This window comes from Nematostella vectensis, chromosome 5 (genome assembly GCF_932526225.1).
Source record: "Nematostella vectensis chromosome 5, jaNemVect1.1, whole genome shotgun sequence".
NCBI classification, from domain to species: Eukaryota; Metazoa; Cnidaria; class Anthozoa; order Actiniaria; family Edwardsiidae; genus Nematostella; species Nematostella vectensis.
In genome coordinates, this window is record NC_064038.1 from 10,769,521 (window position 1) to 10,793,331 (window position 23,811).

The 23,811-nt window shown below is 41.0% G+C and overlaps 4 protein-coding genes across 5 annotated transcripts; 2 read left to right on the plus strand and 2 right to left on the minus strand.

Moving 5' to 3' along the window:
* Positions 1 to 564: 564 nt before the first annotated feature.
* Positions 565 to 1,466, minus strand: LOC116601414. The gene is made up of 2 exons (XM_032362176.2): positions 1,281 to 1,466; positions 565 to 1,136 (listed from the first exon to the last, which is right to left on the minus strand). The coding sequence occupies exons 1-2, from the start codon at positions 1,386 to 1,388 to the stop codon at positions 714 to 716; spliced, it is 531 nt and encodes a 176-aa protein (XP_032218067.2). The 5' UTR covers positions 1,389 to 1,466; the 3' UTR covers positions 565 to 713.
* Positions 1,467 to 6,857: 5,391 nt separating this feature from the next.
* LOC116601389 lies at positions 6,858 to 10,780 on the plus strand. Of its 2 annotated transcripts, XM_048727934.1 has the most exons (4): positions 6,858 to 7,219; positions 8,329 to 8,792; positions 9,235 to 9,874; positions 10,232 to 10,780. In XM_048727934.1, the coding sequence occupies exons 1-3, from the start codon at positions 7,158 to 7,160 to the stop codon at positions 9,837 to 9,839; spliced, it is 1,131 nt and encodes a 376-aa protein (XP_048583891.1). In that variant the 5' UTR covers positions 6,858 to 7,157; the 3' UTR covers positions 9,840 to 9,874; positions 10,232 to 10,780. The 2 variants fall into 2 exon arrangements, with proteins under 2 accessions (XP_048583891.1, XP_032218025.1); XM_032362134.2 differs by having other exon boundaries at positions 9,235 to 10,780.
* A 1,769-nt stretch (positions 10,781 to 12,549) lies between these two features.
* On the plus strand, positions 12,550 to 20,420 carry LOC5517663. Its single transcript, XM_032362062.2, has 3 exons — positions 12,550 to 12,871; positions 17,917 to 18,380; positions 19,032 to 20,420. The coding sequence occupies exons 1-3, from the start codon at positions 12,810 to 12,812 to the stop codon at positions 19,634 to 19,636; spliced, it is 1,131 nt and encodes a 376-aa protein (XP_032217953.1). The 5' UTR covers positions 12,550 to 12,809; the 3' UTR covers positions 19,637 to 20,420.
* LOC5517664 (lysM and putative peptidoglycan-binding domain-containing protein 3) lies at positions 20,266 to 23,700 on the minus strand. The gene is made up of 2 exons (XM_001637630.3): positions 21,538 to 23,700; positions 20,266 to 20,956 (listed from the first exon to the last, which is right to left on the minus strand). Exons 1-2 carry the CDS (start codon positions 21,826 to 21,828, stop codon positions 20,435 to 20,437), a joined length of 813 nt encoding a protein of 270 aa, XP_001637680.2. The 5' UTR covers positions 21,829 to 23,700; the 3' UTR covers positions 20,266 to 20,434.
* Between the last annotated feature and the right edge of the window lie 111 nt (positions 23,701 to 23,811).

The window sequence follows — 23,811 nt, forward strand, 5'->3', positions numbered from 1 at the left end:
CGTTTCCAACTGTCCTCTGGGCATCATTTCATCGTTGCCAGTCAAAATTCTAAAGCCAAATCCATGCCTCCATGAAAGACATCCGAGGATCCTCGAAGTACAAAATTTAAATAATTTAACATCACTTATATATAACCACTTCCAGATCTTTTAAAGAGCTACATACCTCTCGCATTCACTCCTTCAGACTCTGATTTCCTGCTATTTCAAGTTTATCAACGCTGTTTTCCATGGGTTCCATGCTTTGTCAGGGCCGTAGCAGGGGGTGGGCCACTGGGGGCACGTGCCCCCCCCCCCCCCCCAATATTTTCAAAAATTATAAGGAAATGACCAGTAGGGGCGTTGATCTGCCTCTAAATATTTTCTTAATGTTTCTATATTGTGCCCCCCCCATATTTGGAGGTCTGCTACGGCACTGAAACAGCAGCTTGTTTCATATTGTCACAGGAAATTACCTGTACGTACGAATTCGAGGGTAGAATCTATTCAAATAATTAAAAAGCGGCCTGAAGAAGTCAGGTATTGACCCTTGTATTGTATTCGACGCATTAGCAAGCCATTCAATTTATTCTTTTTGTTCGAACATCTTTTAATCAATTTCAAGAAAATACAAATAAATCAAACAAAATTACTCAATAATGAAATCCGATCTGATAGATTCACCAGACGGTAAAAAGCAATAAAAGAAAGTTTTGTGGAAGTTTTAAACTTCCTCAGTCGGGCAACATGTCCCGGTAAACCTCAATCATCGGCCACAGAGGACCAAGATCCATCTCTGCCTGACGGAGTTCCTCAAGGCTTCGTCCCTGGCAAAATAAGTTGTCTGCCATCGACAACATTGCCTTATCGAATTCTCGCAAAAAAGTGTTCAAGTTATTTTCGTTTTCGTGCATTTTGTCTATTTCCTTATTGTCTATGCACTCATCTGACTCCTTTTTTAAATGTAGACAAGATGTATCTACTTTCTTGTGATATTCCTCGTTGAGGTCGTGGTGTGACGTATCATCGCCATCATTGATGTCATGCACAGTCTTCTCTGCGTCTGTTTCGTGTGGATTCCCGTGGTTACGGATGATGTCATCATCTGCAATGCTGTCTCTCTTGCATTCCTCCCTCTCTTTACTCGCGACGTCTCTCTGTAGAACAATACTAATATTAGATTACAGGTGTGGGATATTGCTGAAGGTCTTAAGTGATGGCGTCCACCATCTAGTATCTCGCATAATTCATCCACACGCTCTCATCACGCTCCATCACGCTTCACGTCACGCGTAACTCACCTCCTTGCCATACCAGCGCTTGTACGCATAACATCCCATGGCCACTCCGCCTATGGCCAATGCACCGACAGCGGCGTATTTGAAATAGTCGTTGAAAAAAGTGCTCATTTTGTCGTGAGAAAATACGCAATATCTTTCGTGTTCAAAATATTTTTGAACTGGTCAATTAGAAGTTCGTTAACACTTATGACGTCATTGAATTTGGGGAAGCAAGGGCACTAGCATGGCGCGCGCTGAATTCTGGTCAGGTTATGTCACGCTATACTCCGCTGAGCTGTGTAGTACGCTCGCATTAGTAGTTATTTCGAGGGAATTCACCATAATCTTCCCGTCTTCTAGTGACTGATTCAATAATTCTGACCTTTTTACCAGAGAAACCTGGAGGTGTATGGGGATATTGTCATTGGCCTTTTATTTCTATACTCTCTAACACCCTAGAAATGCACTTCTAGCTTGAAGGTCAATGCATACTAAAATAATACCAAATCCTAATACACAATCATGCATTTGTGTAAAAGAATGTATTCCTTCGTGATATATTAAGGGTCTAGATGAAATTACTCTATTGTTTCCTGCGGGTACCACTCATTCCCCTTGGTAGCCCAAAAGTGAATCAATTGAAGCATCGTCAAATACTATCCTTTTCACATATGACACCTCAGCAAATCCTGCTGACGTAACAAGGCCTCAGAAAAATAAGAGACGGTCATCTTACAATACATATCACTTGATCTCACCCTTTTGACATTCTCTCCCCCCCCCCCCTGCGGATCATTTCTTGTTCATGGATCGTAATACAATCCTCTGTCCATATGGTACCGATGACTGCGCATAGCCCCTCATTAAATCATAGATACGCGTGAAAACCATGATTCCATTCGTATTCTACTGATGTAGCGGTGGCAGCGGCATAGCCAGGATTTTTAACAGGTGGGGGGCCAAAAGGCCCGGTGAAGGCATTTTCTCCTGTATTTCAAATAATGACTCATACATTTACTGTATTTTTGGCTGCTAGAAGAGGGGGGCCCAGGCCCCCTGGGCCAACCCCTGGCTACGCCCCTGGGTGGAAATGTATTTTTCTCTCGGGTAGTAAAACACGTTCACAACCATAAACACGTAATTTTTTAAAGTCCGATATTTTGAAGTAGAAATAATTTGTTAAAATATTGTTCTTGGCTATCAGATTCTTTCCACACTTCCCTATTTTGGTTCACATCTTTAGACAACAAATTGACCGTCCGATTTTCCGACTGGCAAACAAATGACATCTTTATTAAATTTTGGTACAACCATAAAATTATTCTATTAAAATACTCTATACATACGGATGGTAATTTCCATACGTATGGCTCGGACATATCTTGAACTAAAGCCTCCGTTTTTTGCCACGCATTCCATCGACGGATGGAAATTTCCATACGTCCGATTTGGTCCAATCATGAACAAAAATCTTTGTTTTTTGCCAATTCCGTTTTTACGGATAGAATATTCCATACGTCTGATTTGTACCAATTTCTTACTCGAATCCTGTTTTTTACCATAATCTAAACTTACGGATGGAAATTTCCATACGTCTGGTTCGGACAGATCCGGAACTAAAACCGCCGTTTTTTGCCAACCCGCAGATTTACGGATGGAATTATCCATACATCTGGTTGGGACAGATCCTGAACTAAAACCTGCGTTTTTTGCCACACCGCAGATTGACGGATGGAAATTCCCATACGCCTGGCTTGGACAGATCCGGAAAAAAACCTCCGTTTTTTGCCAGACCGCAGGAGAACCGGGGAAAAATATGAATCGAAATACTACCTTCTAATGTATCAAATTTTTTTCAAGACAATTCTTAATGCGTTTAGGCAAATGGAAAAGATACCTCTGCCATGGGTCGCAAGTTCGTTTGATCAAACCGCCGTCCACGATCGTGGACGAGATCCAGAGCGCATGCAACGTTCATTAATTACTGGCCACTATTTGAGCCCACAATGACTAGCGCATGCATGAAACGTATATCCGCTGCAGGATAATAAGCCCGCATTCGAAACGGCGTCCTCCGTAGAAATATCACGCGACGAATTATAAAAGAAGCCATTCAATGCCTTTTCTTCATTCAGAAATTTCTATCTTTTGACTAACGAGTCAATCTTCCGTTTACAGGTTTTGCATATTCTTCTGGGAATAGCTGATCTACCAAAAAGTTTTGTAACATTTTCTTCGAATCCAACTGTGCGATATTTACATCGAAGAAACTCGCCTGCCCAGATGTCTTGAAATTAATCCCACAAACAAGACAAAACTCGTCTATGCTGCGTTTGTTGTTCAATCTTTTTAGTGACGTTTTAGGTGATTGAAATTGAACAGTTGTTTTCTTTTTTCGAAGAGGAAACTAACCGGAGTTTGATTCATGATTTCCGACTAAACCCATGCAAACATATTAGCATATTGACAGCTTTCGCGCGATGGTACGGGATTTGTCACGTCGGTCGCTTATTAACGCTCACGCATGCGCAACAGAAACAGTTTCGACCCATGGCAGAGGTATCTTTTCCTCGCGAACTCCAGCCCAGCGAAATACAGAGAAAAGAGGCCTCTGCTAGCAGGGAAGCAAATTGAAAGAAACACTGATTCTTCGCTATTTTTGAGTTATTTAGACTTCGTTGTATTTCTGTTCTCCATAAAAACATAGATATAGGCAGTGGTAGGCTGTTCACTGTATTTGTAACAGCTAAATTTTTGGTTTAGACCAACTATGACCCGCTTGGCTGGGGGAGGTACCGTTTTTTTTACTTGTTCGCTGTTACAAAGTCTTTACAACATCAGGTGTCTGCAAGTATTTTCACATGTGAGTCTCTTCAAGTCCTTAGTGTCTTAAGTGTTAGTGGGAGAGAGTCTTACATGTGTCTCTTCAAGTTCTTAAGTAAGTCTAAAGTGAGTTGGGGCTTCGGTACGCACCCATATTTATATGCTACTAAGACGGCATGTCCTTTAGGATAACTGACACTGACACGAAGGCCTTTTAGCACTGTTTGGATAATGGTTTAACCAATGGGTGTACGAGGGACGACCTTCCTACGTGGGTGTGCCAGTCTGTTACGCTTGGGCTACCGTGACTTACGTAATGTTTACAATGTTTCTACTGACTACGGATGTCACACACTAACTTGTTACACTGCTAGTGCGCATGACAAGCTACACACGTGACTAATATGATTGACAGCATTCCAATCATTTTTGCACTCAAAATCTTAAAATGTACTAAAATCTATTTCTACCGACGGCTAGGTCTAAAGCCTACTTAGGGTAAACCTTGTGTGAACTCAGACTTAACTTTCCTTCAATAGTTGAGAAGTGCGAAACTAGAATTGGTGGCCAAATCCCGATTGTCAAATACCTTTGAAAAGGGACGCGGCACGCCTATAAGTTTTCCGAGCAAAAGGTCAATCTGCTAAAAATAGGAACTGCTTCTCTAAGCAATTTCTATGCGAGCGTTTTAGAATTCCATGTCAACCACGATAAGCAAACTAAACAAAATGCTTTTAATCGTTCCGTGGACTTCAATATGCTAACAGCCGATCAGTATATAATTTCTAGATGCTAAATATCACTCCACTACATGTGTGACTTATTCCTGCGTGACATATTTACTGACGCCGTCAAAGGTACATCAATGTCGGCATATGCTATACCTGAAAGAGATAATATGCAACTTTTTATTAATACAAATTTCCGGAACGCAAACGCTACCAAGGAAGATATTTCAAAGGGGTGGGAAACGACTAAAATCTTTGCAAAAAAAGCTTACCATGATTTATTTTTGTTGTAAAGGCGAGACTTTACTTTCCTGGGTTTTAATAATATTGTCCCCCCCCTTTCCTCCCAAAAAGGAAATGCCGCTAATTATTTTTTACAATTGTGCCTGTGTCTCCTTTGTTGCCTTCTGTTTTTGCATGTTTGTTTTTATTGCTGTCTTTAATTAACTTTCGCAACACTGAACCTCTGTGATGTTTGTACTGGTATGAGTGCGACTGTTTTATGGGACATGTTTCCCTATTTCCATTATCATCATTTTCAGCAATTACAACATCCCTTACTCTAGATAATATATCAAAGAACTCTTCAAGTTTAGTATATCATCTTGATTTCAGTGATTTCAGTGTCTTCACAATAAAAGAAAGTTTTCCCTTTTTGGTATTCATACGGTAATGAACATAAGGCCAACTCACCATTGTCACTTGATGTGATCTTGTCAACGCTATAAACACAGGTCCGTAGAAGAGGGTAGGGCACTGGGGGCACTGATATTTTCCAAAATTATAAGGAAATGACCAGTAGGGGCGTGCACGTGCTCCTAAATATTTATTTAATGTTTCTGTAGTGCCCCCCCCCCCCCCCCCAATATTTGGAGGTCTGCTACAGCACTGACTGTGGTTTTTGTTGATCCGGATCGTTTGTATCTATCCTCTGTACTGTTGGTACATCATTTGCGTTTAGTAATCGGCTTTTTTTGGGTGATCCTGAGTGATTTCACGCGTAGAGCCCGTCTCGATACTTGTTTCCGTTTTCCCCATTCCATCCTCCATCTTGTTTTTATTTTATGGGAAGTATTTCACGGGTGGGTTTTGAGGGTCAGCTCGCACCTTTTCAGCGGTTAAGACATTAGGTACGTTGTATATGATATTATCTATATTGTTCTGAAATCAAGAGAGCATAAGATAAGAGAGGGGCAATTTGGTATTACCCTCGCGCCATGTCGATTCCCATCCTGGCTATTTTTAGTAACCACCACCCTACCACTGCGCGTGAAGATTTGCTCCGTTTATTTTGTCCTACTCCCCCGCGGGTTGTGTGTTGTTGTTTTGCCAACTCGATAGGAATGAAAAGAGATCATGTAAAATAACTCGGAAGAAGAAAACAAGTCTAACTTAAGTAAGCAAGATTGGCAAATATACTCACAGAAAGCTAAATCCCTGAATAGTTTTACAGTGTTTTGTTTGTCTGAGCGGCGAAGTCAAGTCAATAAGAAAGAAAGTAGCGACGAGCAAAATGGCTGTTACCGCCTTTGATTCAAATCCCGACTCCAGCATGTATAATATACCTAACAGTTATAGAAATGTCTAGAAACAACATCAAATAAGTACAGTAATATCTCCCTCTTTATTTTCTCACTATTAGAAAAGCTCAGATACTTCAGCTTGCTGGCTTTGATCATCACATAAATGCATTCCCTCGCTACAAGGATAGTTTTATGAAATGTATTTATCTTGGATTCATTCTCAATTCACCGGAATATTCACAAAAGTCAATATCATATCTAACTTATAGGGTGGGAGATAGGGTTGGTTATTAAAAATAGCCAGGATGGGAATCGACATTGCGCGCGGGTAATACCAAAGTGTCCCTCTCTTGTCTAATGCTCTCTAGACCTACCGACTCTCAATTTCCGCTTTCAGTTTTTAAGGGAATGTCGCTAGCGCACAGAGTACCCGCAAATGAATTTAATTAATTTTTTCTTTGCCGATGAAACAAACCGACTGTGCTAGCGTCCCGTCTTGGCCCGACTTATTTTTTTTTTAGTAAAATTTCGAATAGCGAGGTTGCCTTTTTTTGTTATTCAAACAACACTTGAATTATTAACCGATGGGCTTTGGTTTGGTTTGGTTAGAAGCATTTAATCTCCTTCGGTATTACAGTTTGGTTTACAGCGTCCTATGCGTGACATGTTATTTGAACAATTGTTCTTGTGAACAATTGGTAAGGTGTGTTATTTATCTACATATCAAGTTCTTTATTAATAATCAGCCGATAACAGAATATCTGCTGCAGTACTCTCCTCGCTGAACTCCAGCAAGCACGAGAACACACTAAAGGTCGTTCAACATGTATTTTCTCCGCTTCTTCTGTTTGACTGTAGCCGTGATGAACGCTTTCGGTGAGATGAGGTGAGTAAAGTCAAACTTGTCAACGACGCATGCATAGTCGAGTTTAGTGTTAAAACAAAGGAGGCTTTCACTTCGAACCAGAACAATATGTAATCACACTACTAGAATGCAAAAAAAAGGCTGTGGAGTAATTTATTTACCGATATCAAAACTAGCAGCGGATTACAATCAGGTATTGCCATCGATACTGAACATTCTAAAAGATCATTTGTATTTACCGCCGGTCGTTTATACCTGTCGCTGGGTCACGGAACGAATGTCAAATTCATTAAAACTTTATACATGACTTTTAAGCACGTTTTTAGCATGTTTATAGTCATTCTCTTAAGTTTATTTACCATTCCTGCTTTTGAAGGCTTGAAACCGTACACTATATTATCTATTTTCGCAAATCGAGGAATAAGGCTCGGAAACTGGAATTACCAGAACTGAAGGTCTTAGACCGGCCGGTTTTTAATTCCCTCAGCCACCCTCCCTTTATTATTTGCCTCCAACTTGAATGGTCTGTAACTGAACTGAACAAGAAATGAAAGGTGGTTCGATCCACTACTACCCCCCACAATCAATTACACCCAACCGCTCTCCGCTTCAAGTCTCTAACATTCCCGTGAAAGGGAAATGAGAGAGTCGATTGACAAATCAGCCTACTTATAAGCACCACTGAAAAAGCTTAGCAGGAAATAATAAGCTATGATTTGATCATGTCATATCATTGTTTTTCTACTTTCCAACTGCCGCCTAAGGACATCGCACTAGTATGGCTTTGTATAGAAGTTCGTTGTAATCAGGCCCGTGGGTTTGGCTTGGAGTGGTGACTAAATAAATACGGTAGTTAATTGAGGCCGCGTTTTCAGTTGTCGTCACTTTTTGGGGTTTATCTATAAATACTCACAAAAAAGGAGCCCGTTCCCCCCACCCCAAGCTTACGGGCTTGTAATCATAGAGAAATCTTTCTGGCTTAATTCGTAAGTGCTAAATAAGTAGCTTTTTGTTGTTGTTATTTTGCCGCTCAAAACCTGAGCGCGCGCGATTTTTTCGCCTAAAAAGTCACGTGATCTCTCAATTCCCCTATTGCACCTGAATTGACCGAATATTTTCATGCGTTACAGCGTGGAGGACAAGAAGCAGATTGTCGTGATGTCTCTTCCGGGTGAAGAATACACACAGTATAACCTTGATTTCCAAGACATCGCAGAATTCATCAAAGAGATGGATCAGAAAACCAAAGGACTTGACCACTTTATTATCATTCATGACCGATCAGGCAGAAAGTTTTTTGAGGGCTATAACTTTACGAACGCGCATCTTATCGAAATGGAGAAACCTGGACTGGATCTCTGGATGCGGGATTTCCCCCCTATCATGCCCAAACAGCAAGTGAATTTCACGTACAAACCCCAATATATCAGCCACGAGCAGGCGCTGAAGGACAAGGCAGGGTTCAACAGGCTGGCGTATTCAGCTAATTTCCCTGAGCTACGGCAAAGCAAGATCGTTTTGGAGGGCGGGAATATCGTGGAAAACGGGAAAGACATTGCTATCACCACGGCTAGAATCTACTCCGACAATCCAGGTAAATAATCTAACATAAGCATATAGCTTAGGTTCTGAAGTATTGATCAGGATTACTGTGGTAGTTACTTAAGATCTGCGGCGTCAAACGCATTCTCTTGAGCTCTTTCCAGACCCCACGCTTCCTCACTTAGCACAGGGAACCAAACAATTCGGAATAAGGATGTCCTTAGGTCGCACAGTAGCAGAAAGGATAAGCTCCCTCTCCGTCATTATTTTAGACATATTTGTTAATATCTAGCGCATCTATCGCCCTCAGCAAATCTCTCTACTTGCCTGTTCCTCCCGCCCCTTCTAGGTTCCTAATAATCCCCTCAAGGTCATATCGAAACCTGCTACGACCCTGGGTAGAAGTGGCACGAGTAGTGAAACTACAGTTTTTTGTCGATAAATAAGTTTTTTTAAAATATAATGCACTGTTGTTATCACTGTTGGATTTCTAGGAATGACCAAACAAGACCTCATAGCAACACTAAGTCGCGAGATTAACCGGACAGTGGTGGTCCTTCCGGACCCCACGGGAACAACCGGACACTCGGACGGCGTGGTATCATTCGTGGAGGAAGACTCCCTTCTTATCGCTCTATTTGACGATGCAGACGGACCGAGCTTTTACGATGAAATGGAAGCCGAGGTCGTCAAGTTGTTTCCATCACTAAAGATCAATCCTCTGCCATGTTACGCAAAGAAAGGCAAGACCCAAGGATTCGTGTCGTCTGAGGGAGCGTACGCCAACTCGCTAGTGACAAACAACGCCGTCTACCTACCCTTCTTTAAAAACCAAACGAGCAACGAGAAAGCGCTTGCAGCATTCAAGAACAGCACCACGAAGACGGTTGTCCCGGTAACCAAGACTCAGTACATTCCTGTCCTTGGCGGAAGCCTTAGGTGTATGACATGGCAGATCGATCAGCATACGGAAGTCGGGAAACGCTTGCTGGCCTACGCGAAAACCTCGCCGAAGCCTTCAAGCGACGGAGTATCGATCGGTAGTAGTACAGGCATTGCTGTGTTTTTGGGTCTGGTCACCATGCTATTGTGTGGGTAGTCCTTTAGCTGTCTCATTACCACTAGCATGCACAGGTTTACCAACCTCTCAGTCAGTCTCTAGTCAATCCCAGTAACTAGCTCGAATATTTTCACGATTGATCACCTCCTGTAATTGTCCTACAATTGTCTCATATCCTAAAATAAAGATCACAATAAACTCTCATTGGTTTGTTTATTCAGAATAAGCGGTATATCTAGTAACGCGTCATCCTTCAACTGCTCAAACGTTAAAAATACCGCTTATTCTGAATAAATACACATCACAAAGCAATGAGAGTTTATTGTGACCTTTATTCTAGGATATAAACAATTTTAGGACAATTACAGGAGGTGATCAATCGTGAAAATATCCGAGCTAGTTACTGGGATTTACTGGAGACTGACTGAGAGGTTGGGAAGCCTGTGCAGTATGTCTAACGACGTGGACAACCGTGAAGATTATCATATGGATATTAATCAATTAATTTTCTTTGAATGATTAAATACAGTACCAACCTTTTCATCTGGGATTTTTATTTTTTCCTTTTAAAAGGGGCATTTGCAAGAATGACCTTTTTTTTTTTAGATAAATTCAACATTGTAGTTTGAACATGTCACTTCAAGAAACATTTAACGGAACAGGCTATTTGTTTACTGAAATCTTGAAATTACATATGTAGTGTAAACCAACTGAACTAGATCCTCTGCATATATTCCATTTTGTGGAAAATGGGTAACTTTAAATCTATTATTTTAGCACTGCAAACACCCGTTTGACAACCAGGTGATTCTTTTTCAGAAAAAGAACTGTACAACTGTCAACAACCCCCAAAACTGTCAACTACCTGATTGTAAAATTCATTACCTTATCATGCAACTATTCCTCCCCCCTGTGAATTGTTTCTGATATGTTTACATTTCAACCTGATAAAATTAAAATAATAAATTCTATAAAAAATGCGTCTTTGTACTTGTCAACTCTTTTAATGTGGCCAAAGCCAGTAAGCAGCGAAAAAACGCAGGAATGATAATACAAACAAGAACAAGAAGGACAACAACCCATTTCCAGCCGATTCCCCAAACATTTCCCAGGTCCCTTTTTTCTGTCTGCATTCACATGGGGTGTATGCTATTCAATGTTAATGTCCGCGCCACCTGATCAAGATTTGTCATTCTCTTTGTCGTTTTTCTTGTTCTGCTCATCCGCTGCAAAATGAACGTCGTGGAATATAGAGGTATCTCAAAGCACACAAGGCGCAATTCTGGACTTAGCAGACGTGGATATCGATAAAAACCCAGGTAGTCTTGCGCAGAACGGTTTAAACAAACCAAAGAGCAACTCGAAAAGTCTCCGAAGTCTTCGCAGAAGGAAACATGAGATGTTCGCTTGGGTAAAAGAGGTGGTCATATTTGCAACAAGCCAAAGTATCATCTAGGGCCGGTTTTGGGAAACACGCAGAGGCTACTAGGAATCTGCCCAACACAGAAGTCTTGAGGATTACCATTCTTTGAAAAAAAAGCAGGGACGGATCCAGGATTTCAAAATGGGTGGTGGTTAATGGCCGGTTAGACAGCTTATAACTGAAAAAGTGGTTCTTGGCAGGTCACTACACAGATAATTAGTTTAAATTGAGTTGTTCCAGATTTAAAATAGAGGGACACAAACCATGGTTACTCATGTCAAAGTAATTGAGAAATGTTGCTAGCTAAGGTTGGTTCTCACTACTGTAGGATGCAAGAGAATCAGTCAAACACAAGAAAATAAATCAGTTGCATTCTCTTGCACTTGCTCTTGCATTACGATAAGAATTGGAGAGTTGTGCGTGTTGTGCTAGGGTTCTAGTGAGAACCAGCCTTAAGCCTTTGTTTCCAAGTGTGTGGATGCAACATATGCCCCTGGATACTACAATACCAAATTCTTTGACACTTCCATTTAGAAAATGAATCAATATACTGTGTTGTAGCAGGTCACTTAAGATTGGGGGGGGGGGGGGGCACAATACAGAAACATTGAGAAAATATTGGGGGCAAAGCCACACCCCTACTGGTCATTTCCTTTTATTTTTTTAAATATTGGGAGGCACGTGCCCCCAGTGCCCCACCCCCTGATACGGCCCTATCTTGAAATAATCACCATTTTACATCGTTTCCAACTGTCCTCTGGGCATCATTGCATCATTGGCAGTCAAAGTTCTAAAGCCAAATCCATGCCTCCATGAAAGCCATCCGAAAATCTCCGAAGTACAAAGTTCAAATAATTCGACAGCACCTATAACCACTTCCAGACCTTTTAAAGAGCTAAATACTTCTTGCATTCACTCCTTCAGACTCTCATTATCTGCTATTTCAAGTTTATCGACGCCGTTTTCCATGGTTTCCATTCTCTCTGGTTCTTGTTGATCCGGATCGTTCGTATCTATCCTCTGTACTGTTGGTACATCATTTGCTCCGCTGTTTAGGCGATCAAGGAAAGCGTTTAGTAATCGGCTGTTGAGGTGATCTGTCTGTGTGATTTCACGCGTAGAGCCCGTCTCGATACTTGTTTCCGTTTTCCCCATTCCGTCCTCCATCTTGTTTTTTATTTTATAGGCCTGCATTGCTACTCAGCGGTCGGTAGCGCACAGGGTACCCGCATATGAATTTAATTATTTATTTTTTAGTGAAATTTTGAATAGCTAGGTTGCCTTTATTTATTTTTGTTATTCAAACAACACTCGAATTAGTAACCGAGGGGCTTTGTTTCAGCAGTTTAGAAGCTTTGCATCTCCTTCGGTATTATATTAGTTCACAGCGTCGTATGCGTGAAATGCTATTTGAACAAGGCCTTTGAACAATTGTTCTTGTGAACAATTGTAAGGTGTGCTATTTATCTACCTACTAGTTTGTCAGGTTTTTTATTATTAATAATCAGCCGATGACAGAATCCCTGCTGCAGTACTCTCCTCGCTCAACTCCAGCAAGCACGAGAACCTAATAAAAGTCGTTCAACATGTATTTTCTCCGCTTGTTCTGTTTGACTGTGGCCGTGATGAACGCTTTCGGTGAGATGAGGTGAGTAAAGTCAAACTTGTCAACAACGAATGAATAGTCGAGTTTAGTGTTAAAACAAAGGAGGCTTTCACTTCGAACCAGAACAATATGTTATTACACTACTAGAATGCAAAAAGAAGTAATTTATTTTATCGATATCACAACTAAAATCGATACTAAACACGCTAAAAGATAATTTGTATTCACTGCCGGTCGTTTATACCGGTCGCTGGGACACGAAAGAGGCCTCTGCTAGCTGAGAACTGGGTCACGAACCGAATGTCAAATTCATTAAAACTTTATACATGGCTTTTAAGCACATTTTTGGCATGTTTATAGTCATTCTCTTAAGTTTATTTACCATTCCCGCTTTTGAAGGCTGGAAACCGTACGCTATATTATTTATTTTCGCACTTGACGGAAATCGAGTAATAAGGCTCGGAAACTGGAATTACCGGAACTGAAGGTCTTAAACCGACCGGTTTTTAATTCCCTCAGCCCAGCCCGGCTTCCCACCCGCGTCAGTGAAGGATTTCTAAGGACACACGAATTCATGCAAATAAATATCTATAAGTTATATCTTCATTCTCTAATTCATGAAATAAACTTAGTTTGGATGTAAATGTATCCGTCTGTGATGTTTTTTTCTTCTCTAGAAGCTCCTTTCTACGAGTTTAAAGCGATATAAGTTTGACTGTAATTTGCGAACGTGCCTCCCCCCCAATATTACAAATAATATAAGGAAATGACCAGTAGGGGCGTGGCTTTGCCCCCAATATTATCTCATTGTTTCTGTATTGTGCTTCCCCCTCAATCTTAAGTGGCCTGCTTCGGCACTGTGTATGGATTCATTTTTTTAAACGGTGTTAAAAAGTGTTAAAGAATTTGGTATTGTAGTATCCACACACTTGGAAACAGAGACTTAATTAAGGCTGGTTCTCACTATAGAACCCAAGCACAACACAGACATAATAATGAATTGACTAACGTCGAAAAACAAACAATATTTTTACATTGCTGAAACACTGTTTGATTAAGCGGTAGATGCGTAGTAATTACACACTGGTAACACAAGATGACAACTCGAAAAACTTGAAGTAACAACTGCTGATTTATTGTATATATAATTATACAATAGTTAACAGGGAACAAAAAAGGCACAGCTAGAAGGAATCTACGTAAATTATACTCAATACCTCTATGGTATCACAAGAAGCGTATTTTTATGCCAACACGATCATATACAAGATTCCAGACCAATTCTAATTTGGTGTGGATATGCCGGAAATGCCAATTTCCTAATTTCTCAACATCTTATTTGGAGGTGTCATCAAGCTATCTGTTAACTTCAAATGACTTCTCGGTTCAAAGTAAATCCACAGAGGAACCCGGATTTACTCCTACTATAACATCATCAAGTAAGTAAATAAGCGACGCGGGGTCAGCAACAGGTATGTTACAAATCGCCGTAACAATATAACCAGTCTGTGCGCCAACATCAACGGCATAGGAAGAAAGAAAATCGGGCTTCAAGCCTTTCTAGATGCAGAAAGCCCGGATGAAGTAGCACTGTAAGAGACTTAAATCCACCTATCTACCACGGACGCTGAATTATTCCCTTCCGAGCTTGGTTACTCGGTCTTCAGGAGAGATCGCAAGTAAGGAGGAGGGGGTGATCTGCTCGCGGTAAAGTCTGAGTTAAAACCCCTGGCGTTTCCCGTAAATGACCCTGGTGAGAGTATATGGGTTAAAGTCAAACTGTGTGTTCAGACGCACTATTTTTGAAGCTTCTACCGCTTTCCCGACCAGCATGTCGAGAAACTTGCTAACTTACGCAGTCAATTTGATCACGTGACACGGAACCACCCTACGGACAATCAGCCTGGCATTCACGTGTTAGGGGACTTTAACTTTAGGAAAATCGACTGAATAATTACGGGGGCGATCTTACACCATCTGACGGTTTCGCTCTTATTGATGTCCTCCGTGATTTCTATATGGAACAGCTTGTTGACTTTCCCACACGTGGATACAACACCCCATCTCATAATGACCAACAGACCCGGCCTCGCGTTTGATGTGACCTCTCCGGCAAAGTTTAGCGACCATCGCGCTGTGAGCTGTTCTATCACTGCGTCCATCAAGTTTCAGTTAAAAAGCCAAGCGCAAAATATACTTTGAAAAGATCCGAGCGGACCTGTCTTACTACATCAGACTCTACCTCAATTCGATCCTGGCCTTCGGTCAGTAGATGATGACTGGATCTCATTTAAAGCTGCCCTATCCAAGTCAGTTGTAGACAACTTACCCTCCAAGATGATCAGTGGCAAAGATAAACTACCTTGAATTTCTCCTCGGCTGTGACGCCTATGAGACGTAAAAGCAGACTTCAGGCGAAGTTTAAAGCGACCGGGTCCGGAAGACTATGTACCTTGTGGAGGCACATGCGAAAAAAGCTTACTCGAGCCCTGCATACCGGGCGTAATGAGTACGTTAACAGCATCATCGGGGATATAAAGACCAACCCCAAACCGTTTTGGAAATTCATCAGATCCCAGAGGAAGGACGACCAGTCAATGCCATCTCTGAAAACGCCTTCTAGGACACTCGCAAAGTCAGATATGAAGAAAGCTGAAATCCTTAACCACCAGTTTCAGAGGAACTTCTCGACTGAAGATACTAATGCCATCCCTCTTCTACGCCCCCGCTTCCCTTCCATGCCCGACATCATTGTCACCGATGCAGGCGTGCTCAAGTTATAAGACGACTTGAAAACAACAAAGGCGGCAGGGCCGGACGTTCCAGAGTTCTTAAATAGGTTGCGCCGGTCGCTGCACCCTTCCTACGCTCAATGTTTCAGAGGTCGCTTGACACAGGTGAAATCCCACGGGACTGGCTCTTAGCTAACATATGTCCTATCCACAAAAAGGGCGACAGATACTGAGAACTGAGATACTGTGCCACTAACTTGCGTCGTCTGTAAGTTGCTGGAACATATTGTGTACTCCAACTTGATGCTGCACCTTGATACCTATAACATACAGACCGACAACACGCTTTTAGAGCATCACTTAGTTGTGTGACCTAGTTATGCCATGTTGTCAACGACTGGGCCCTAGCGCGGTCTCCAAACGGACGCTTTCATACTTGATTTCGCTAAGGCATTCGATAGTGTTCCACACGAGCGCCTAAAGTTCAAGTTACGTAGCTACGGAATATCTGGTGCAACTCTCCGATGGCTTGACTCTTTTCTTGCGCATCGTTATCAAAGGGTAGTCGTCAATGGAGCCAAAAGCAACTGGCTAACGGTGAAGTCAAGCGTTACTCAAAGGACAATGCTGGGTCCTGTTCTTTTTAATTTATTCATCAACGATATTGTAAAGGACATTGACTCAGAGATCCGCCTGTTTGAAGACGATTGCATCTGTTACCGTACTATTCGCACGAATACGGATTGTGATTTGGTGCAAAGGGACATAACAAAGCTTGGGTCATGGGCTAAACAGTGGTCTATAAAATTCGAGCCCAGCAAATGCAAGATTATTCGTGTATCCCGGAAAACGCGCCACAATACACCGTTCTTGTACTATCTTGATGGCACCCCATTGGAAACTGTGGAGGTTAAATATCTGGGAATGACATTAACTCACGACCTAAAATAGAATCGGCATATAACGGACATCACAAAACGTGCCAACAGGGTGATGGACTACTTATGAGGGACCTTTCAAAGGTCATCGCGAGGTCGGAGAGACAGCCTACAACAACCTGGTAAGACCCCTTCTTGAATATGGATATGAGATACAATATGGGACCCATACACCGCTAACCTGACAGCAGAGATCGAGGAAGTCCAAAGGCGGGCAGCGAGGTTCGTCCTATCAGACTATACCAACTATAGGCGCTGTTTCCTCGTTGTTGACGACACTAAATTGGAAGTCACTTAAAGATAGAAGATTTGAATCAAGATTGAAGCTGTTCAACAAAGGCCGGCGGGGCCTCGCCGTCCTACCATTGGACACCTCACTACACCCGCGCCAAAGTCAAGACACAAGCACTCAGGGCATATTTCTCAACCGTTTGCTCGTACTAATGTATATAAATCCAGTTTCGTAATCAGAACTGTAAACCATTCGCGTGTGAACCACACACGCGAATGCGCCCGCCTTCGAGGCCTTTAATAGCTCTATGTAACTTACCAAGGCTGCGCTATGCATCTATTGTTTATACGAGGTGGCATAGTAAAATAAAGTGAAGTGAATACACTGTACAAGAAATAGCGAACACAAAGTCGTGTCTTTACATCGTTTATCGTTATCTTATAACGAGTAAATTGTGGTAGTACTCATGCCTCCTACAGTACCTGATCTCTTCTGGCTTATCCTTGTTGTTGCTTGGACACGGACTGTGGTATTCTACCAGAATTCGGAATTGACGCGTTAGGCAAACGTTTGCCATTCAAAAGCGAAAATGTTCAAACCACGGGATCTATGCTTCCTTTTCGTTATTTTAATTATTGGAATATCCACTGTAGAAAGTCATCCCCCTAGATGTAGGACCAACGGGAAAAAAACACATTTAGAATTCGGCCAAAGGTAAACGGGAACAGGATTTAGATCCGACGTGCGTCGCTTCACAAATGGATGGGTCTTCTGCTCTTTGTTGTACTCCGAAAAGCTTTCGTCTACAACAAATAGCCCTGCTTTCTTGTTTGAATCGCTTGTTCTTTGTGCTTCAGGCATTATTAATTCACCTGAAACCAACAGAACGACGTAAACATAGGCCTTGATTTGCACGGATTCTTACCCGACATCATAGACATTACGGCTGTATTTCAACGTCCCCTCGTTTATCTAAACGTTAGTTGTTGAATAAATCGAGCATCGAGCACATCGAAAAATACAATGCGAGCACGGTGGGAATTTCGGGGGACCATTCGGGCCCCTATTACGGACATTACATCAGGATGGTTTGGGAGGTTAGTTGTAATCAGGCCCGTAGGTTTGGCTTGGGGTGGTGACTAAATTGCTTGAATTTAACTAATATACTTTTTTCATGCGTTACAGCGTGGAGGACAAGAAGCAGATTGTCGTGATGTCTCTTCCGGGTGAAGAATACACACAGTATAAGCTTGATTTCCAAGACATCGCAGAATTCATCAAAGAGATGGATCAGAAAACCAAAGGACTTGACCACTTTATCATCATTCATGACCGATCAGGTAGAAAGTTCTTTGAAGGCTATAACTTTACGAACGCGCATCTTATCGAAATGGAGAAACCTGGACTGGATCTCTGGATGCGGGATTTCCTGACTGCCATGCCGAAGCAGCAGGTCAATTTCACGTACAAACCCCAATATATCAGCCACGAGCAGGCGCTGAAGGACAAGGCAGGGTTCAACAGGCTGGCGAAGTCAGCTAATTTCCCTGAGCTACGGCAAAGCAAGATCGTTTTGGAGGGCGGGAATATCGTGGAAAACGGAAAAAACATTGCAATCACCACGGCTAGAATCTACTCCGACAATCCAGGTAAATAATCTAACACGAGCACAGTCTAGATCCTGACGTATCGATCACGGTTACTGTGGCCAAACTCAGAAAAACTCCTTCGCAGATGTGCTCTTTCCAGACCCCTTACCTACAAGCACAGGTAACCCAGGAAAACCCCCAGAAATTAGGATGTCCCTAGGTTACACAGCAGCAAGAATGACGAGTCCCTTCTCCTTATTATTCTAGTTTTTTTTTTATATATCTAGCGCATATAACCCTTAGCGGGGCGTAGCCAGGGGGGTGGCCAAGGGGACCCGCCCCCCCCCCCCCTCTCTAGCAGCCAAAATACAGTAAATGTATGAGACATTATCTAACACACAGGGGAAAATGCCTTGAAAGTCCCTTTTGGGCCCCCTCCTGTTAAAAATCCTTGCTACGCTGCTGCTTAGCAAATCCTTTCTATTTGCCTGTCAACCGCCCCCCTCTGGGTTCCTACTAGTTGTTCTGTCGTTCTGAATTTTGCCATAAAATGCTCTATAAGCTTCAAACATATTGGGTGACAGTGGACAAAAAAATTGTATAGGAAAGCTGGTCCTCTCAAGCTACGACCCTGAACAGTAGTAATACTCCTGCTTTTTGTCGATAAATAATTTTTGTGAAAATATAATGTTATCACATTCGGATTTCTAGGAATGACCAAACAAGACGTCATAGCAACACTTAGTCGCGAGATAAACCGGACAGTGGTGGTCCTTCCGGACCCTCTGGACACAACCGGACACTCGGACGGCGTGGTATCATTCGTGGAGGAAGACACCCTTCTCATCGCTCTATTTAACGATGCAGACGGACCGGGATTTTACGATGCAATGGAAAAAGAGGTCGTCAATTTGTTTCCGTCACTAAAGATCGTTCCCCTGCCATGTTACGCAAAGAAAGGCAAGACCCAAGGATTCGTATCATCTGAGGGAGCGTACGCCAACTCGCTAGTGACAAACAACGCCGTCTACCTACCCTTCTTTAACAACCAAACGAGCAACGAGAAAGCGCTTGCAGTATTCAGAAACAGCACCACGAAGACCGTTGTCCCGGTAACCAAGACTCAGTACATTCCTGTCCTTGGCGGAAGCCTTCGGTGTATGACATGGCAGATCGACCAGCATACGGAAGTCGGGAAACGCTTGCTGGCCTACGCGAAAACCTCGCCGAAGCCTTCAAACGACGGAGTATCGATCGGTAGTAGTACAGGCATCGCTGTGTTTTTGGGTCTGGTCACCATGCTATTGTGGGGGTAGTCCTTTACCTGTCTCATTACCACCAGCATGTATTACATAACAAGTTGACTTGTCGTGGACATTAATCAATTGATTTACTTTGGATGATTTAATACGTTGGGTAATTTTAGTAACCAGCCTCTTCACCTGGGATTTTTATTTTTTGCTTTTAAAAGGGACACTTGCAAGACATCAAAATAACCATCTTTTCAACATTGTGGTTTGAACATGTAACAGCGTTCATTACACAATTGTAAGCTTAGGGGGGGGGGGGGGCATTCATTATACAGGAGGCATTCTTTAGATAGGGGGCTTTTATTAGATCATTTACGGTAGTGTAAACGAACTAAACTAGATCCTCTGCATATACTTCATTTCACAGAAAACGGGTACCTTTTTATCAATTGCACTCAGATAAAGTTAACACATTGCTTTGACAACCAGGTGATTGATATTATTTTTTTCATACTGTAATTTTTGCTTGCTTTTTCCCCCTCAGGATTTTTACTTATCTAAAGTAAAAATCTAAGTCTAAAAAAATCAATCGTCAAAGAAACACAGTGTTACAAAGCAACATAAAATTTTCCTCAAATTTGGTAATTGAATGACATTCCTGTAGGCAGAAGATAAAGTGTTTTGAGTACAGCAAGTAGTATTCTAAAATTTAATTGTTAAAAAGATACTGTACAAGATATCTCAACTCGATGCCCTTATTTATGCAACTACCCCCCCCCTGCGAATTGTTTCTGCTTTTTTACATTTTAGACAACCTAATGAAATTGAAATAATAAATTTTAAAAATCTGTGTCTTTGTATTTGTTATCTCTTTTTATGTGGCCAAAGCCAGTAAGCAGCGATAAACGCAGGAATGACAATACAAACAAGAACAAGGAGCACCACAAACCACTTCCATCCGATTCCCCAAACATTCCCAAGGTCCCTTTTTTCTGTCTGCAATCGTATGGGGTGTATACAATTCACTGTTAATGTCCGTGCCACTTGATCAAGATTTGCCTTGCGTAGTGATGACCCTTTGCATATATTTTTTAAGTCTTCGTCCATGTTTTTAAGAAAACTATATGGGGAGTTCAGAGCAGAGCGAATACTGACTGTTCTCACGAGGCTATCATTATCATCAAACTCTGCATTGTTATCATTAGCAGTTGTTGTTGCCTCTAGGTCAAGGGGTTGTGGTTTTTGCTTCGTCTTTTTCCCCTTCTCTTTGTTTTCTTTTTCCTGTTCAGCAAGAAGCCCATGGGGTTGGACAGGAATTTTTATCATCTGTAGTGCGTGGAAGTCCTGCTCGGAATAAAGATTGTTGGCTCTTTTGATTTCTTCCATCTAAAAGAAATATTCAAATTTTAAATTTAAATTGAGAAAGTTACAAATGGATCTTCAAAGTCAATCAAATTAAAATATTCCTGGACTCAAACAATTATTGTGAGAATAATAAATAAATAAATAATAAGGAGTAGTACAGGGGTTTTATTAGGCCCCGGAGGCTATTTTACACCGAGAGCCGGCTACGTTTTTTTAAAAAAAGTCTTGAACTAAAAAGATAAAATAACTTCCACTACTTATCAATCTCCACCGCCTACTCTGAAAGTTAATGAAAGCCCTGGTAGTAAATGCCGTGTCTTCATTGAATCAATCGAGACTTCTTTAATATATTTTTGCAGGTACATTATTGAAAATGTATGTCGTAAAAAGTTAACTAGATCAGACATTCAAACATTGCCATCACCAGTTTTGTAATTGATACTAGAACACATAGCTATGAATAATGGTGAGTGAAGTGTGTATTTATGTTTTCGATAAGTAATCTAGGCTGGATTTCTAGTAAACTTCAAAAAAGCAGGCCATCGTTGTCTATTCATTCTATTTCAACGCGATCAGACTATTTCTAGGGGCCGATAACTTACCGTACATCCAAAGTTGAGCGCGAAAGATTGTAGTGTGTCGTTCTCATGTATTTCTCTCTCGAGTAAAAAGCTTTTCTTGAGATCCTGCCCCGAGTAAGGCTTTGATTCCTTCTTGCCTCCTCTAGTCCGTATCTCCGACATCTCAACTGCTTGGTCATCCAAAGATAACTCTTCGGAGGAATCATTCCCAAAGACATACACTCTAGAAACAGCTTTGTTCTGAACTTCTCCAAATGATTCATTTTCAAATTTTAAGGCCGAATACTTAGTATAATTGCCACGTCTATTCATGCTATTTCGGCTCACACTTTACACAGTTCACATCCTCGACCAGTACGCTTGTCAAGATCGATCTCTCGGATTTATTTTTTGATGGAGTCTGCGAATTTCTAAAGATATCGTTTTCGATGCGGCAACAGCAGTAGTTCCGCCATTTTGTAACACGTCACTCTTGCGGTTAGTTGCGTACGCAGGCCAAGTGAATGCCCATATTTGGAATTGTGCGTCACGCTACGCAAATCCGTTACGGAAATAACGCAAAACGATAAGCAGTGGAACAACCTGTTTAATGTGCGATATGTTCTTCCTTTAAATCACGTGAAGGAAGTTTTAAACCATCACATAACAATGAGATTTTGCCCTGTTTTTGCGGAGATGATAACTTGATTGCCAAAATGTGAACATGGGACAGGAATTTGAAGCAATCAACAGATATGAGAATTTGACTTGAAGTAGAAAACTGATGTTCGATCGGTCTTTTATTTTCTATATTTTTTCCTTGCGCTTTTTTTGTTTTTCCCCTCCCCCCCTAACTTTTCTACCGGTTCGTCCCATACAGGGTTCCTCAAAGAATGTGAACACCATAGGCATACCTTAGGAGTTATTTAGGCCCCATCTACACTAACAAGCTTTAGTTGACAATTTTTATGTGAGAATTTTTATTTGGAGCAAATTGGACAACCTTATGTGGCAACTATAGTTGCTCAAAAGCTAGCAGGTTTGCTTTTTCTCGGCAATTCAAAATTGTCACACATGAAAAATTGCTAGTGTAGATCCCGACAAACATAGTTGTCAACTAAAAATTGTTATTGTAGATGGGGCTTTAGGGGCATGCGTCCATAAGGTTATTGTAACGAAAAGCCTAACTGGCCTGGACATTGAGCAACAAAATCATCCACTTGTCTCGCAAAACTAAAAAAAAAGGGAGAGAAAGGTATTTAAGAAATATTTTATGTCAGCGTTAAAGAAATAAAGCAAACAGGACTGTAACCAATTATCAAGTTAGACTAATATCATAACCGAGACATTATTACTAATGGAAAGAAGTACACAAGTTTTTGTCTAAGGTTTAAAAACCGGGCTCAGTATACTTTATATCATCACAGCATTTTTTAGATTACAATAATAATAAAGTACTTACCCACTTATAAGAACCTAGGTTTTTCCAGGTTAGTCTAAACAGGTTCTTATTTAACGGGTACTATTTTAAATTTAAGGCTTCTTAGGTTCTTCAATAGGTTCTTAATTTAAAAGAAAAGTTTATATAGTAATGGCTGGTAGAAGTGGGGTATCTAGATTGATGAAATGTCAATACTAGCAAGAACCTGTTTCAAATTTTAGGCTAAATGCATCCCCCAGGAAAAATGATGAAGTCTTTCGGTGACAGATCGTTTAGTGTTGCTGCACCTACATTATGGAACGCTCTCCCTGCAAATCTTCGCACCATCAATTGCAGTATCTTTAATTTTAAAGCGCAACTTAAGACTCATCTTTTTAAATTAGCTTTTAACACTTGATATCACATAATCATCAATATAAAGATATTTTTATTTTTATTATTTTATTTTTTATTCAATATTTTTCCTATGAATCTATTATTTCATATTATTTTCGATTATAATTGTAAATTTTATTGTATATATTAGTTCAACATTTAGTTATATTGTAATGCGCTTTTGATCATTATATGAAAAAAGCGCAATATAAATTAATAAATTATTATAATTATTATACTAAACTAGTTCTTATTAAACGGGGGTCTAAAGGCTAACATGTTCTTTAATTCTAGGTTTTTATAAGCTTATAAGTACTGTTATAACCTTACACAATAATAATCTTATATCTCTGAACCATAAATGACTTACATATTTTATATGTACTTGCCTATTTGAAAAAAAAAAAAAAAAAAAACGAGAGCCTTTTAACACCAGCGCGAGATCATGTCAGTGATCACAAAATTTCGGAAATCAACGATGACACCAACGAGAAATACAC